The sequence below is a fragment of the Anser brachyrhynchus genome (genome assembly GCF_964034855.1).
Source record: "Anser brachyrhynchus genome assembly, chromosome: 1".
Taxonomy (NCBI): domain Eukaryota; kingdom Metazoa; phylum Chordata; class Aves; order Anseriformes; family Anatidae; genus Anser; species Anser brachyrhynchus.
Genome location: NC_137694.1, coordinates 12,053,236 through 12,071,430, shown reverse-complemented (window position 1 = coordinate 12,071,430; position 18,195 = coordinate 12,053,236). Strand labels below are relative to the sequence as shown.

At 39.8% G+C, this 18,195-nt stretch overlaps 1 protein-coding gene and 1 long non-coding RNA gene across 13 annotated transcripts in view; one reads left to right on the top strand and one right to left on the bottom strand.

Moving 5' to 3' along the window:
- The window catches only part of MAGI2 (membrane associated guanylate kinase, WW and PDZ domain containing 2), an 817,299-nt gene that overhangs the window by 774,720 nt on the left and 24,384 nt on the right, over positions 1 to 18,195 (bottom strand). For 4 of the 12 annotated variants that reach the window (XM_080581219.1, XM_080581213.1, XM_080581218.1 and 1 more), the window contains exon 1: positions 4,661 to 5,251. The exons of 1 other annotated variant lie outside the window; for it this stretch is intronic. In XM_080581219.1, coding sequence (XP_080437345.1) covers positions 4,661 to 4,961 — 301 coding nt within the window. In that variant the 5' untranslated portion in view covers positions 4,962 to 5,251. Of the gene's footprint in view, positions 1 to 4,660; positions 5,255 to 18,195 lie in introns of those variants that run through there. 7 more of the 12 variants (XM_080581216.1, XM_080581212.1, XM_080581214.1 and 4 more) reach the window with 4 other exon arrangements.
- Positions 6,324 to 16,322, top strand: LOC308190252. The gene is made up of 3 exons (XR_013947030.1): positions 6,324 to 8,475; positions 10,231 to 10,331; positions 12,289 to 16,322. It is a non-coding gene; the product is annotated as an uncharacterized lncRNA (long non-coding RNA).

Sequence of the window (18,195 nt, the reverse complement as noted above, 5' to 3'; positions counted from 1 at the left end):
AATCATGCAGCTCACTATTGTAAAATATTTATATTAGGGAGGAAAATTTTATACGACATTCACATCTTAGAAGATGGTATATATTGATACCCAGGGAGAGAAAACACACAAAAAGACAATCTGTATGCATAGAGTATTTTAATAAATGTAGGAGAAAATTATTGGTGAACTTAAATAAACAAGTAAGTTTCTTAAAAATATAACTATACATATGAAAATATGTATGAAAAGGTCTGTAGGAACATACTAACGTTTTAACTAGCTGACATGCTATTTACACATGCAGAGCAAAACTTTGTAACAACGAAGTATTACTGTACTTCTCTGTTGTAAAGCATGTCAGGGACTTATAAAGAAAATGAAAGCTAACTGTAAGCTAGGTTTTAATTGTGAAATTCATGGACGAACTAATTAAAAATAAATATATGTTTTTTTAAAGGCTACAAGGCCTTTTTCACTAATCACTAAATCCCTGAGCCATAAACCACTGGGTGCTGGGATGCTCTTCCCTGGAAACCAATGCCACCACTACCAGAAATAGGCTGTGGGGGAAAGTGGACCTGTGGTCCACCTAAGCACAGCCACTCTAATCCTAATGAGGGTCCAAATCTTCTCCTGACTGGGAAAGCACTTGCAACTATGCCTAAGTCCATTTACAGTTGGCAAAACACTTTAGCATATGCTTACCGTTAAGTAAATGATTAGACTGAGAAAATAAAACTGGTTTTAATTCCCTGCATTACGTGCACTAAATCCTTTTTTTTGCATAAGAAGCTAAAGTATTATGGGTTGATGCTTAAAGTTTGGAGATTTAGAATCAAATCAGAGACAGTAGAGAGTGTCAACATAAAGTGTAAGCGCCACTGAATTCAACATGTAGCTCCATATGGTCATACAACTAGTTAGCTACTTCAAAAAGTAAATTAAACTCTACAGTTAGTCAGAACACCTGGCTATTCAGCATGTCCAAACCATTCTCCTTCAGGAAGAGGTGCGTCAGGCAACAGCTACAGGACAAAATCTGAGCTCCGAAATCCATGTTTTCAGACCATTCGTTGGGATTCTGCTGAGCAATTTATAATTCTACGCCAAGAACAATGAACCTGGTTTATGCAAGCTGTACTGCAGTCTGTGCACATCACAGACCCGTGCTGCCTACTGATGGGAATTCCAGGAGAAAGATACTGTGGATCTGAGACAGCAGTGATGAACAGGGAGTGGAACTGGAGACAACACTGCTCCTCACATGACACTTAGTGTGATTACTTATCCAAATTAGGATGTCTTTCCTTAACACATTACTAGTTTTACAACTAAGCATCTGTGCATCTGTGGGAAGATAGTACTTAATCTAAAATGTTCCACATGTACAAACAACCACATTTGAAATGAAGAAGTATTTCTTCCAGAAACTGTAAGGATCTGTCCTTCACCAGAGTGAGCAGAAGTTCATTATACATAGCTCTTGCAAATATACCTGACCAATCAACTGCAGTACAAAATTCTGTCCCTGGAATATTAAAAAAAAAGAAAAAAAAAAAAAAAAGGACTTTACAGAGAAAATCCTGTCTCCTTTATTTGCCACTGACTTCAACTAAGCCAAGATTTCCCCCAATGTGTTTTAAGAGAATCTCTGTGATTCTGCCAAAAGTAGCACAATCAGTAGCTCGCAACAAATAAATAAATTAATAAACAAACAAACAGAAAATAGTCGCCAAAGAAAGCTTCTCTATGAACTCTCGCAACTAGGCTTAAATGATAATAATAATAATAATAATAATGGTTTCTACAAAGTTTTCTCCCCACACAAAGCCAGACAATGATTTCCTGAATTAAATCCTTATTTACTGGGTATCATACTTACAGGAGTCCTACGTAAGATCATATTGTGGAACTGCTAATTAGTTTTTCAAGATAGCTTACTCGTCCTGACGATACAAAGCAACTCTTACTTTATAAGATTGTTTTTTCTCAGCTAACAATTTTAGCTCAAGACGTTCAGCTCACATAGAACAGCAACATCTTACTGAACTTGTTTTAAAAGTATTTCACCTCATAATGCAATAAGACAAAGTATTTCATTATTTCAAAAATGGTGGTGTTTAATCAAACACAACACAATGAAAAATCAAGAAAGTACCTTTCTTTTATGTAATTCCAAACAGCTAACCTAATACCTGTATATTGAATTAGCCAGTTCCTGATTTCATCTACACATGAAATTTCACTGCTGAATTATCAAAACTTTTAAACAAGAGAAACACTCGTAGTCTCTTAAGCATCCCAGTATAAATAGTAGTGCTCTACCTCCACATTTCTCTCTGTGACTTCATTCCTAGGCAGCCCTGAAGAAGCAGCTACAGTCACATGGTGCATTCAAGGTCATACTATTTTAATTTACAGAGATATCATTGATAAATTATGTGGAAACAACGATAATGGAGTCATTAACCTTGTTCTGGCACACTAAAGGTGTTTTATAATTAAAAGCAGAACAACGCTACAAAAACATATAATGATTTTACTGCCCAGCTTTTTCTCTCCTACACACTGCTGCAAAGTACTGTTGGGGAATTTATTACAGTGAGTAACGTGGATGTCTGCTGTCTGTGTTTTTTAACAAAGAGGTACAGAGATTCGACTGAATTATACTGAAGGAGGAGTAAGGTGATAAAATGCACAAAACATTGACTTTTTTATTTAAACATAGGAAGTTGGATCCAGAAGGCCTCTCCCTTTGGCAAAGTAAAGGATGCTGGAGCACAAGAAAGATCATTCAAACCAGGAAGTCTCTCTCACTCCAAGAATCTATGCAGAATTGTCATTTCCAAACATGCTGTCATCTGGCCTGTGCTTTGAGGACTCACATCAAAAGTGCAGTATGGTAACATACTGAAGTGAAACTCCTAATATATATAACCTAGGTGGAATTTAGAATTCATCCTCCACATCTCATTCAAGAAAACTGCAGTAATCCACAGACTAAAAGCCTGACTAATGTCCCTAATTCATGTATGACAGATATCTGTAGTAAGGATACACATATTAATGAATCACTGCTGATTGCTTTCACTTGAAATGAAATACTTGAAAAATACTGAAGAGGTAGGACAGAGGCTGTCTGATTATTATATGAAGGTTACCTGAAACTGGCATTAGTATAGAGAAGTATCTATAGCATTTCTGCAGAGCAAAAAGTAGGAACTTGAATAACTTGGCAGACAATGTACTGTTGTCTTCTTGACACTTTCAGTGCTGCCACCTTTTAATCCAGTCACAGTAAGACCACTCACGCTCAAACTGATACAGGGAGGCAACTACAGAGAAGGTTTCCTGGAGTTCGAGTGCCCAGAGATGACACTGTACTGCAAGGCAGAATTCATTATACTCCTTTCTAATCTCCACTTATCACATGAAATACTGTCTCCTTGCATCTTCTGACTATCATGATTATGATCTACAACATATTGCACTGCTTACCTAAAAGGACAGATAGAAAAATCACAGATCATATCTTTAGAGATTTGACCTTATGTAGATAATTGAATATATCACAAAGTACATTCTGAAGGCCTGAAAGTCAAACACTTCTATCAATTCTGCCTTCTTTGGATAAACTAATAATTGGCATATTTTTCAAGCATTCAGAAATACCACAAATGTCACTTTAAACAATATACTGTCAATTAAAGCGAGGAAGCTAAGTTACAAAATTATGCCACGGTAACACTCCTGCATGTCCTCTAAGCAAGGGCTGCTAGCTATCGCTGTGGAGCACGCACGCCTCTGATGAATGGCATCAAAAACCTTCCCACTACAGAAATCCCCAAGTTTTGGAAGGCTGAGCTCAGCGAGGGGCTGAAAGGCGTACTCGCAGCCGCTGCACCATCCCTGCCTGAGGGGCAGCTACACGGAGCCTCGGATCCCAGCGGAGCTCAGGGATGCTGCTGTGGCAGCAGAAGGCTGACTCGGAGCACTGGCTTGCAGTTACCCCAACTCGGCTTAGTTTGAAGAGGCAAGAAACAAACACGTAAACAGCATCTGCGGCGTCTCTTCCCCGTGGACTTTCCTGGAAACGGACGGACCTATCCAAGCACTTCGGAAATAAATAAGAGAAAACCGGAGAGGCGGGAGAGCTCTCTCCCCCCGAAAGTTTCCTCCTGCCTCTCCGCCCCACTTTCCCCCAGCTCCCCGCTCCCCAAGACCGCTTCCATCGCGGCTGGGCCACCGACAGGCGGTCGCTTCCACCGGGGACGGGACGCACGGTGCCATAACCCCCCCTTGAAGCCCCCCGGGACCCCCACCGCTCCGCAGCCAGCCCCTGCCCGCTGTGTGGGGGACAAAACCCGGCTCGGGAGCCGTGCCCTCGGCCCAGGGCAGCTGCAGGAGCCGCCGGAGGAGCGGCCACCCCCGGCCCCCGGGCGGCATGGCGAAGCGCTGTCACTGACGCACATTTAATTCGCCCGGCTGCGGGCACGGCGGAGCGCCGCTCGCACCCCCTCCATCTCCCCCTCCCGGCGGTGGGGAAGGGGAAAGTCAAACTGCAGCAGCAACAAAGTTGCTCCCCTCTCCCAAAGCTCCCCTCCCGAAAAAAAAGCTCCCCCCCAGACCCGCCCCCCCCCCCCCCCCCCGAGGGGGGCTGGGGGAGCCGCTGCTTTACCTTGCTTGACGCACTTGAGCCGGATGGGGTCCTTGCAGTGCTTGATCACGGCCAGCACATCCCTGATGGTGAGCCCGGCCACGGGGGTCTCGTTCACCTCCAGCAGCAGCTCCTCCGGCACTAACTTGCTGCCGCCCTCATAGGCCACCTTGCCGGGCTTCACCTCCCCCAGGTACGGGAACTGCCCGTTCTCGGCGCCCCCCTTCAGCTCGAAGCCCAGCTGCCCCTCCGGGTTCCTCACGATCACGATCTCGTGGACTCGGCTCGTCCAGTGGCTTTTCTTCTTCAAGCCCTTGGACATTGCCGTGGGGATGCTCTGCCCGACTCCCTCTCCGCTTGCTCTTTCTCTCTTCCCTCCCTCCCCCGTGGGCGCCGGGCTCCTGTGGGGCAGGCTCGGGGCGGCAGGGAAGGAAGGGCAGGACGGCGGCAGGGAGGGCGCCGCGGCCCCGGGGGGGCGACGGAGCGGGGATGGGGAGCGCCTCTCTGCCCTGTCCGTCCGGCTGCCGGCGCTTTAGCTGATATCCATGGCAGCCGCGGCGGCCGGGACCCTGTGTGTGGATGTACTAGTTGTAGAGAAACTGGCAGCGGGGAGGGAGGGAGGGAAGGAGGGGACGGCCGCGGGGAGGAGGAGGAGGAGGAGGAGGAGGAGCAGGGGTGTCGGTGCCGGAGCGAGGCGGGCGCTGTCTCAGCGCTCCCTCCTCGCCTGACCCGGTAGTGAAGGCCGAGAGAGAGGCTGCCTGGCACGGCCGGCAGAAGGCGGAGAGCGGCCGGGGCCGAGGGGCGGGCGGGCAGCCGGCAGGCAGCCCGCAGAGCCCCGCAGCCGCCCCGCTCCCCCGCCGCCCGGCCCCGGCCGAGAGGGGGCGCCCGGGGACAAAATGGCGGGGGCTGCGGTGGGGGGCCCGCGCCCGGCAGTAGCTGCGCCGCACCCCTCAGCCGGGCTCGAGTCTCCTGTTGTCCCCTCACCGCCTCTCTCCAGCCCTCAAACACGGTCCCATCCCGGCCTGGCTTCAACCGCAGAGCCCCGGCCTGCGAGGGGACGTGAGGGGCAGCACGGGGGTGGAGAGATGCCCACCCCTTAAGGTTCCCCCATTCCTCTCAGCAGTGCCCGAGTTCAAGGATATCGGAGCCCTGCCTGCCTGGGCACCGTGAAGTTGCCATGTGCCGGTGGGGTTTGTGAAATGGGGTAATATCTGCCCGGGATCCTGAGGAAGAAGGACGGCATGTAACGGGTGGACGGGTCAGAAGCTTGGTTTGTGACAAGGAAGGATCCAGTAACAGGCTTCAAGTAGTGGAGAGAAAAACAACACACAGCCGTTTACTTCCAAGATCTCGATGTTAGGAATGTACACAGACGGCTCAGTGGTTTCCCGTTCTGAGGTCTCGCACTTCAGATTATTGAGTTGTATTGTACATGGGCATGTTTTTTAATGCAGGTTACTGTGGTCACAAGAGACGGGAGCTAGTATCACAGCTGAGGTGAGCAATGAATACTGAAGAGGATGTAATGAAGAGAGGGGTGGCGGTGGTGTGTTTTCTATAAAATCTACTTATTGTCACCTGACAGATTCTGGTCACCTTCATTCGGGGTGCCATCTGCTTGGCCTTAAACCCTAAATAACCTGTGCTGCCAAAGTGATATTTCCAATCCCAAGTGCTTCGCTCTGCCTAAGCACTCAGAGGCAGGTGATACTGTAACCCGCTGCTCCTGTGCGCTCTCTGTTTAATTTGTTCTGTCATATGCCTAACACGTGTGTAAGCAGTGGAGTGTAGCAGTTGGCATGTATTACTGAGAAGTTTGCACTGCCGAAAAAAAATAATTTCCATCTGAAGGGAAGATTGACAAAATACAGGCTGAGCAACCTCCTGACTTTGAGAAGTGTAGTTTGTGCTTCTGCAGGATACAGGAGTGATGAACGTATGAAAGCAAGGGTCTGCAGACTGGGTACAGAATGGGGGAAGGTAGGAGAAATGTCATGTGTTGCAGCATGTGATTTAAAGCTGATCAGATATTTTTAAATTTTCAATTAAAGTGACTGCAATGAAATTTTTCACAAATTGTGTCTGTTTTCACTCTAGGTTCCTATGGAAACAGTCCTTTATGTGATCACGCTTGGCTGTGTCTCCTTTACTTCTCCAATAACTTTTGAAACTGTTGGGTAGTTTCCACCAAATCTATTTCGAATATAATTAAGTTATTTCATGAAAATAGTCAGCTGGGTAGAGCTGAGAGATCCTGTAAATGTCCCAAAGGCTGCAACACAAACTTACCTTTTATTAAACAGTGATTCACATGGATGAGAGACTGTATAAATGTCTCAGTAATGACAAAAGTTTCAATTACAGCTCATTATCGGTCTCAGTATAAGTCTGTGGGAAACCAGAATTCTTGGGTTCATGTTCTCCCAGAGTTACTTGTTTAATGTCCTCCAGTCAGAGGAAGGTGCAAGTGGAAGGGGTACATGAAGAGGGAAAGAGATAAATGAGAAATTACAAACGTCTGTATCCTGCAAGTCATTTCATCTGCTTTGTTGTGTGGGCCTGGCCATAAAGCTCGGTAAGACAGGGGCTTCACAAAACTGAGATTAAAGGGAAAAAAGAAGAAAAAAAAAGAAGTGGAGAACATACACATAGAAATACAAGATCCATTAGGACAGACAACTGAAGATGAGAAGGAAACTGAAGGCACTTGGAATGGGAAGGTACTGAGAGGTTTTCACAGTGGGACGGAGATTACGCCAATGGTATCCTCTTCTGAATTCTTCTTCTCTGAGGAGAGCCCTGCTGCTGCTAGGAGCAGGCTGTCTGGTTTTACAAAAGTCAAAAGAGATGGGACTGAGACTAAGGTACTTGGAAAGAAAGCAAGATAGTAAGTAGACTTGTTTCTCTCTGTAGGCCTACCTTTGCATTTTGTCTTGCTATTTAGTTCAAAAGTGGGGAAGAAAGCAAATGGATAAAAATAGGAATAACAAGACATAACATCTTATCTTTCAGTTTCCTAAATGTTTCCCTAGTCTCTTCTTTGCCGAGTCCTCTGACCTAATAAAGCCTACTCTACTAAAGAGGTCACCAATTCACAACTTAGAGTTTCTAGCCATTATGTTAGCATAGTATTCCACTTGTCGGCTTCTGATCATTAAAATTAAATTTCTAAGAAATTTCATGCTTATCACAATATATGTACAACACTAGGACATCTGCCAAAAATACAGCTTTTAAAAAATATGTCAGAAAGTGTGTCATTGATAGATGCAGTATTTCTGAGAGATGGGGGAAGGGGATCCTGTGGGGGGTTATTTTCTTATTTCTTAGGGGTCTCCAATAATTAATTGGTAAGAATTTTTTTAAGTGCTCATTACCAGTACAAGTCAGATGACATTAACAGTAGGTATTAGGTAGATGTCATGCTAAATAACTGGTTGGCACAAAATTCTGTTTTAAAGGACCTACAAGTCAGAGCATCTCCTTAAAATATGTTGTAGACAAATCAAGCTGCATGAACTATGTTTGGGACTACTAAGGTACTTGTAATAGCTGTATGCTTTTTTTTTTTTTTTTACTGGTAAAACCATATTATATATGGATAAAGTGTTGCCATCATATCTTCACTGGTTCATGTTCTCAGGGCTTAGGGTAGTAAAGACACTAATGGAAATGCATGGTTTGTTTTCATCTTGATTTTAAAATATATTGTGATGAAATTAAAACTCATATACGGTTCTTTTGTAGCAGCTACACTCAATAACTTTGTTTTGTCTTACAGTGATAGACCAGTAGCTGCACTGTCAGAGCAAGTGTCCCAGCGAATGGCTGAGTGGGCAAGTTTTCAGATTTTCTTCTTGGCCCCTGAGGAGCCTGAAAATAGCTGTGTGATTCTCCAAGATCTTTTTGTTAGTCCTTTCCATTGGGTTTCAACCCAGAAGGGCATGAGCCAGTCCCAAGTGTGAATGTAATAGTGTCAAATACAAGGGATTTCCTATGGGTAATAGTGACAACGGCATATAATGAAACACATTCACCAAATACAACACAAATGCCTTTTATTATTCTTTTAAATCTGAGCCTGTAAACACAGTAGCCTGTAAGTCACTATACTTCTGGGAGTAAAGTTGAACCCATAAGTAAGCTGAGGTGTGAGACTTTGGTAAATACATGTATATCGTAGCTGGAAAGCAATCTTTCTTACAGTAACACTAGGGTGTCAGTAAAAAAAGTAACTGAATTCTACCTGGGTTTTCAGTACGCCCCGTTTTCAGATAAGTGAATTTCCTCAGGTGAAAAATGATTTATTACATGTGCCAAAGGGAAATATATATATATATATATCCGTTACCTATGATTATTTATGCAGCAGTGGAGTTCTCTTATCTTGTAATTGTGTGTATAGTGTTGGACTTGAACTCAGAATATATAAAATTTAATTCTTTGGCACATACTTCTTGTGTGACTGGATGCTAACTTTTCCATCTCTTATTTTTTCAATTTTAAAATAAGCATAATACCTCTTTCCTTTCACTGTTTTCTGTTTAGTATGTCAACTGCCCAACGGCCTTATTCTTACATGAGGCTTCTAGACACTAAAAATAAGCTTCACCACAGGACATATGTTAAGCTAGGTCCTGGGTAGAATTCAGAAATTTAAGACCAAATTCAAAGGAAAAAAAAAATGCCTATTCCCTTAGTTGCCTAAAAAAGTTGCAATAGCTAATGTTGCCATTGTTAGACCTCCAGAGTCTCTTAGCTGCTTTAACTACCTTTTTCTGGGAGTTTTAAATGTTCTTCATAGGATCCCCAGTCCTTTCTTTCTTTGGATAAAAAAATGAAAATTCCTAACCTTTGTAGTTGCAAATTTCAACAAAAAGTCACAAAAAGTTTGTTCTGGTATTAACTACTGCCACTCAAGTCTTTTATGAGCCTGGTTTTGCAATAGTATCATTACTAATACAATTCTTTCCAAATTCTGGCTTCAGATTCTGAGAACATTTGTTTCAGAAAGGCTAAAACATCAGACTCAGTGTGAAACTTTTTTTTTTTCCCAAGTCCTTGAAGTTCTGAGTGTTTTGATGAAAAACACACCTATTTTATTTTGCTACGAAACCAAAGAAGAATTAAAAACAAATTAGGCCAAAACCATCCATAGTTTTAGCCATTTGTGCTTCAAAATAGACTTTTGTTTAATTGTAGACTTCAAAATTTTGTAAAACACATAGCTGGTTAGAATAGAAAGTCATGGGAAATACACAGCATTCTCAACCTAATAGAGGATTTCTGTTCTGGCAATAGGTCTTGCAGAGGTCAAATCTGATCAGTTTTGGATGTGAAGAAAATCATCTCCATGACTTTACTGAAAAATAAATGCAACCTTCAGAAGGGAAGGAGAGATGAAAGAGAGGGTTTCATCTGCATAGTATAGTTTACAATGAGTTTAAGAGATTGCAGGAGACATTTTGTTCTCTCCTGATCTTCTTTGCATTGGTATTTAAATATGATCTTTTTCTTTTTTTCTTTCTTTCTTTTTTTTTCTTTCCTTGAAAAACCTTGATACTATATACTTCCTGTGCGGGTCTTGCTAGATGCTCAAGAGTTGATTAAGATGAGACAAGGAAAACTTGTTGGAGGTCAAAAACTTCCCCAGGTACCAAGTTCTGGGAGAGGAGCTATCAAAATAAATTTGGTAAGATCCATTAAAATAAGTAAACAATAGCCTCTTTCCACAAAAATACAAATGTAAATTGCATACCAGTAAACACCCACAAAAGGAGACAGAAGAAGACAGAAACAAAACTGCACAGAATGTCCTATCAGAAAATAATCCTTTAAGTTTGGCCTGGCACTAGGAAGATAGCAAAAGTACAAATATCTCTTACTGTGAATGTGAGAAATGCGCAGCTCACACTGTGAATTACTGCTGCTGAAACCCTCGCAGCACACAGCGCCTGGGTGGCAGGGATTCTGAAGAATATCAAATTAAGTGGCCTGATAACTGCATGTGTTTGGAATGAGTACTTCTCCATCACTGTGGCACTAGTTTGTGTGCTCGGCTACCTTAAATTACCCCATACCGACTGGTAAGCCTCACTGGAAAGCACTAAGCATTACTGCATTGAATAATGTTGATTAGCCTGTATCTTGCACTGAATTTGAATTTCCACTATCTCCATTTTCCTTTATAATATTTAGTATTAAGTGATTTACCTTACAATTAAAATATCTGTAAAAATTTACTGGTCTGTCTGAGATGATATCTTAGATTAACAAACTACAAAAGACCTAATATATGAATTCTCTTTTTCCTTGTTATTTGCATTTTCATTTCCTTTGGATTAGACTGAAATGAGGCTTTCCTCTTTCATGTCTATAATCAGTTTCATTTTACATTTCATATGAACTAACAGTGCTGCTGAGATTGATCTCACAATGTAGCTGGGAAAGAAGATGAATATTGTATGAACTTATAAAAGATAAAATGAAAGCTTATTATTCTAGGAATGTTTTGTTCATGTTTCCCATAAAACTGTGACAGCATGTCCATTCAGAACCTTGTTTTCACATCTCTCTCATCTCTTACAGAAATCACCTTTCCATGTCAAAATTCATGTGCTTAATTTGATTGCAAAGACTTTTTGTCATGAAAGTTAATAAATACTTCTGAAGTTAGGAGTATCATATTTTCACACAGAGATCACTATGGAAATTTATAAAAGGTTACATGTTTTGTAGATATATTTTCATAAAATTAAAGCCTTTTAGAGAGAATAACTCTAACATAATACATGCATAATCTCACCCAGTGCTTGTCACTGCTTAGCAGATGAGTATAAACAAAACTTTGTAGAAAAGAAAAGATTTACACTTTGTTCAGTTTAGCAATGCAAGTAGTACCGAAGCACTGAACTGGCCAAATTCTCAACTTTTTTACCTTAGCAAGCCTAATGCTTTTTAGAACTTAGTTGGGTGAGGGTTATGTCTTATTTCCGTCATGCTACCAAGATTTTAAGTTCATTAGAGTTGCTGAATTTTGCTGCCCCATGCCAGCTGGAAGAACAGGGTGTCCCCTGCTCTAGAGGGTGCTGAGGATCAGGATCCCACTAGTCCATACCCCCTGCTTTGGATGCTTTTCACAGCTGCAAAAACCATTCAGATTGCTTCTAGAAGCTGGTTGTGTTGAAAGATTATCTAATCATGGATATATGTTGAGGTAGAAGTCTTGTCGCACTGAGGTGAGTGACAAATTCAGATGTTCATTCTGGAGTGCTATATAAATACCCCAAACATTGAATACCAGGGTTAATGTAGAGGCTGATAACCCTTCTGTCTGCCCTACACCCAGAGTGCTCTCTGGCTGATGTGGCAAAAAAGCATTCAAACCACCATACCTTTGCGAAACATCCTCATAAGGAACCATCACTGAGATTTTATTCAGTTTTGCCTACATTGTTTTAGAATTGGTGCATGTGTGATTAAAAGCACGTGATGGGCTCTGCTATGGAATTGGGATATGTTAAACAAAAGTGCATTCAAGGAGGCTGAATTATGTTATTGTGCAATTTTGGCATTGTTCTCAGAATATGGCTTCATGCTCAGTCATGCTACTATTGTACATTTAACTCTATAAAAACATTTCTTCACAGGTATTTTCATCAATAATAACTCACAGAATGGGACTACATTATGTTGCCAGGTCACTGATGCTGAAGGTCCATTCTCAGATGACTTTTTAGGAAAAAAAAAAAAAAGAAAAAAAAAAAGGAAAAAAGAGGGCTGTCTTCAGCTGATATAATGACCTAAATCTAATGTAATCTAATTCAAAGATAGAAAATTCAGTCGAGATTTTTGTCTTGTAAATTGTAAGTCAAGTCCACAGTATCGAAGAGTATTTGGGGCAAGATCACAGAACCTCGGTTTATCCTGGGGAAAACTCAGATGAGCAGTTGCACTCACTTTGAAGAAGTCTGCCTCACCCTCCAGAAACAAGACAGGCACCATTTAACTCCTACTGCTCAGCTGAGAGATCTGTGTTAACATATAGAGAATTAAAACAGACAAAAAAGTTTCAGAAGTCAAATGAGTCTGATGTTGTCTTTGGAAACGTATTTGCATGTGCTGGGAGGGAAAGATATTGTATTTTATCATTGCCTTGTTATGTGATAGTTGGAAATGAAAGAAATACTGTGTTCACTAGACTGGCAGAGGCGTTGAATTTTTTATCACTATTCAAAGGGAAAATGGTTCTTACTAACTGATTGTGTAGCTATAAACATACATAAAAAAGAAACAGATTGCATATACAATTAAATTATGCTGGAAATTTCCTGCAGATTATTTAATTAGTCTGAGATACTTCATTCGAGGACAGGCATTTTGGTTTTGTTCTACCTAAATGATTGAAATCTTATAACCTTCATGCTATGATCATATTTTGTTCTCATAAATATTCTTTATTTGCAAGTCTTCTTTCTTGTCATAGCCAGGGTCTCCGTTGCTGTCTCTGAAGACAGTAACACCTATTCTTTTGTCCTTATCAGCCAGTGTTTTATAAATCAGTGCCTCTGATTCACAGCTCTCCTGCTGAGACTTGATGTTGCTTACTCCATTGTTTTTCACCCCAAAGTTATTAAAGAGGTAATGAAATAAATATGAACATACCACCAGATAAATAAAGATGCTAAATAAAGACGTATTGAGATTTTGAAATGATTTTTTTTTTGATAGGGTGGAGAGGAAAAGGAAAAAAAAAACTATTGTCATTAGAAAAAAAAAACTTTTGAAATAATCAAATGACTTTCTATAACACCATATTATGTATTGATTTGGGATGTGTCTTGTTTTCCCTTCAACCTTCAACTTCAATGATCTTCTAGGCAGATAGTTGCTTGCATTTCTCATAGGACTTCTTTGTTCCCATGACCCTTGCTGTGCATGCAAGTTCATGGTTCATGCTCTGAGCACTTTATAGTCCAAACAGATATCAGGTAGTATGGGTAAAAGCTGACAAGATCACATCGCTCCAAGATCACTTTCTGAGCACATGTAAGAATTTGAGGGTGATTGAACACTGGAAGAGGTTGTTTATGGAAGTTTCAGAGTTTTCATCACTGAAGATGCTCAAAACCTAGCTAGTTTTTACAAAATCAGTCCTGAGCATCCTGATTTGAGCAGGGTTGGTTGGACTAGGGAATCTCCAGAGGTCTTGTCCAGCCTCACCAGCTCAGTGATCCTTTGTGAGCAGAGGCAGCAGGACATAAGTCTCTGTGCTCCTACAGCCTAACTCTGCTCATTGAATCACATCATTTTTGCCATAAAGTTGTACAAAGCCAATATTATTATGGATGGAGATCAGTTCTGCAGTCATTAGATTGAGTAGCACTTCTTCGTGCCAACTGTCCCATTGACTTCCATGTTAAATTGACTTGTGAGCACCTCTTGACCTGAAGGTCAGGCTGTTAATATACAATTCAATTTAAAAATTAATCGCCACTATTAAGACACTTCTTTCAAACTTAGATTAATATTCCTCATAATTTCCAGACATAGAAGCCTTGAATGAATTAATAATTTATTAACTGGTTTAATATATTGGCAGTCCTAGGGTAGCAAATGGGTGCAACTGGTATTAGTTCAGCTTGTCTCAGATTGGAACTGATCTCTCCCAGTGATGAGAGAAAATTGCAAATTATTCATCTGACCGGATTTTTTTCTCTTTTGGGATACACTTCAGAAAGGAGTGAAGGAAATAGGCTAAATTGTTTCATCATCCTACACAGATAAACTAATAATGAATTATTTTTAAACTTCTTTGCAGGAGGTAGGTCTCAGATAAAACCAAATTTTCAGTGGGCCCCACATTTCATGTCTGACTTAAATGTATGCATTTTTACATGTCAATGAAAAAATCTGCCCTCTCATCTTGCTCTCAAAAAATGCACTGGCAGCTGTTTCCCTGCGCTACTGGTATGAGAAAAAGTTTGACATACTCATTTAGCGATATTGTTTTCTCAAGTACTTCAGTGTTTTCCTGATATTACTCCTTCAGTTTTGATATTCAGTAACCCCTCGGTGCTCTTCATATGCAGGTTTCCACCTACACATTTTTTGTATTCATTGATTTTTCTAAAGCAGGTCTGAACACTGTTGTAGCTTGGCTCCTACTTAAGCTTATCCGTCTCAGTATTGGCATTGTCTTCAAAAGAAAAGTAGTCTTTTTTTTTTTAATCCTTCTTGTGTATGAAAAAATACTGAAAGACATTGCTTTTAGATTGTCCTGTGGCAAATTCTCATTCATTTTAAAACTAGTATCTTCTGAAATTATCCGCTTTATTAACAAAAAAATAAAATACAGCAAACAAAGAATCGGAATAGATTTTTCATAATGTTTTTATTACAGAAAGATTTTCTGAAGAACACATTTTCAGTCACTGCAAAAGAATAAGAAGTCACCTTGTCTCTTTGACAACAGTAACCAAGCAGATAAGAAATGGGTCAAAATTGCACCTTTTCAAGGTTAGTTTGGTTTTTATACATTTCAGGAGAATGAATTCAGTAAGTGTTGTTACTTGAAACAGCAAGTCTATTCTGCCCCTAAAGAGTTACTGAAGTCATTTCCATTGCCTCTTCCTCGTGCAAATGTGATAGTATTTAACTCTGTTGAACTGATTTGTATAGCTTGCCTGTTAAAATTAATTATCAAAACAAATTCAATGTTTATAATGAAGGACTTATAGTAATACAGGGAGGAAAAACAGTTAAAAATTTAGTTTGAATTTCTATTCTTAATGGATTATTTTGAACTTCATTTTTTAGTTGTTGTTTTATGAGTAGATGTACACCCCTCAGTTTACCTTTACTTTGACATTTATGTCTTATCCTTGAGTAGTTACAAGACTAGTTTGAAAAGTGGGTGATTTTCTAGGATAATTGCTGAAGTTCTAGAAGACAATTTTCAAATTTTTGACTTTCATCTGACAAAGAATATATTTTATTATTATTATGAATCAGGGACTTAAAAGAAATAATCTAGAAATTGTGATACAAGCAGTGCTTAGTTTCTATAAGCTTACTCCTTTTTGCAAAACCATGATGCTTGACAGGGTTTGTTACTACTAACACTTAGTTTTTTGCTGTGATCAGAGGACACTAGTAGGCAGGTGTTACACTGTGACTACTACTTACCAGGAAAAAACTTGCTCCTTATCCTAGCCCTGATTCTTCCATCTGCTTACTTCACTCACTGTTACGTCTGGCTATGATCCAGATTTGAAACCTCTTTGGAGGACTTGGATTTTTTTTATATATTCCATGCTTCTAGACATCACAATACAGGCAGCACAACAATTATCTGTGCTTGTAAGACTGAAGGGCAAATATTGCACTCTGCAGTCTTGTCTTGACCATTAAAACTTAGGGAACTATAGGAAAACATTGCAGCTCCATCCCTGAGTGAGCAGCTCAGTTTTCTTGTAATAGGAATACACCTCCTTAAGTGTTCTTATTTGGATCAACAAATAAAAAGTCTGGGATTAGTTTATCTAATACACCAGACTAAATTAATAAAGGAATGTAGACGGTTATCATCACAGCTTTGTTGCATTGGTAGATTACTCTGATCAACTCATTTTAGTTAAAATATGAGCTATGAACTTGTAACTTAAATTTCTTTTCTAATTTAATCAATAAGGTAATCTTCAGTTAAAATCAAAATATAGTTAATATTAAGAAAATAATAGCCTGCATTCTTTCAAGTCTGTTTCCTTGCTGAACATTTGTTTTGGGGATTTTATTTTTTTTTTTTCCCAGAAGTATTAGTAATTGTTGTAGCCTATTGTAAAACTGTATTTTGGGGCAATTTAAAAACAATACAAATAGATTTAGATCCTGAATGCACACATATTTTAATAGGCATTGAAGCTTCAACAAATAAGTAGTTTCTATCTTTTAGAAGGATAACTCATGAAATGTTTTCCTACAGGTGTTTCTAAGATCAGTGCCCTAAATACTTACTTTGACATAGAAGATGGAATTGTTATGGCCTTTAAGTAGCAAGATCAGAGAGAATTTGAGATCTTATTTGAGGTGTGCAAAATGAATTAAAAGATGCTTTATCTACAGAGTCCACAAACACTTCTCAGGTTCTCTCTCATTTTCTTCAGATAGACTCTAAAATAATTCTGTATTTACATTCTCTAGTGTTATTGTTATGTTCACCTAACCTCCCAATTTTTACAAATATGAATGAAGTTTCAACTGCTTCAATGACTTGTAAGTCTATTATTCCATTTTATTAGAATGGCAATTCAAGTGTGATGTTCAAATGCTTAAACTTAAACATTTCTGAATCTGTGAGCAATGCTCTTGGGAAGGAATTAATTAGACAGAATGCTGTCCTCATGTACTGCTCTTTGCAGAATACCATTCACTATTATGTTGTTTATTTATTGTCTTTAAAATCCAATATTTTATTCTTGTTTGAATGTTTGATGTAATTTTATAAAAGGATAAAAGGACAGAAAAAAGTAATTTGTGGAATAGTTGATAGAAGTTAAAACACACTGCTCTCTACAGTATGCAGCATTTAGTTAGAAACCTGAGAGAAATGTTACACAAAAGATAATTTTCCCTATTTTTTTCCATTCGCTATTTTCTCTCTCTCTCTCGTTTTTTTTTTTTTCCTCTCTCCCTATAAATCGTGTATTTTATCAGATACATCAGCCATAGGATTCCTGCCACTTTACAATCCCCTCTTGGAAGAAATGAATGTAAATCTACCCAGGCCCTGATATGGGCAGAGAATTATTTTTAAAATGTCTTTGAATGACAGCCTTGTTTGACTTTTTTCCAAGTTAGGAATATTAATATACCTGTCATACTAAAAAGCTTCTGATAGTGAATTAGAAATTATTCTGTTTCTTAAGGGGGGCAATTCAAATACCTACATACACAAAAGTGAGAAAACAGCAATGTAGTTATTATTTTAAAATAGTAATTAATTTTTTGTCTAAATACAAGTTAGTATAATACCTAATGATTCCTAGATCTGTTAAGAAATGCATACGTGCAAACGTGATCAAATATATACTGTGACATACGGTGCAATGATTTTAATGGAACACAGAGAGATGCAGATTTATACTTGAGAATACCATTAGAAAATGGATCTGCTTTTCTTTCTATGTGTCTCCTGTCTTCTCCAAAGTGTTGGATCGTAGAAGATTCAGGGGCATTTCTATAAGGGTCTGAGCACTTATTCTTCCTGCTCAAATGGATAGGTGTTACATTTCATTTTGGTGTCTTAAGCTTTCTTGGTTACCCAACTAAAACAAATGTGTCCCCTCAGCAAAGTCAAACCTATTCAGACTCCTCTCAAGCAATTTGGCAAGGCTCTGTTATTTCTGATAACAGGGCTGGCAACAAACAAGAGGTTTTCGAGTTAACCTGACTGCGGGGTTTTAAGTCCTTTCTCAAGATGTGGTGTTAGGACAGAGTGGCGAGATGTTCCTCTGCTCAGAAGATTTCATCAGGAGGGTCCCACCAGCAGCCTCAAT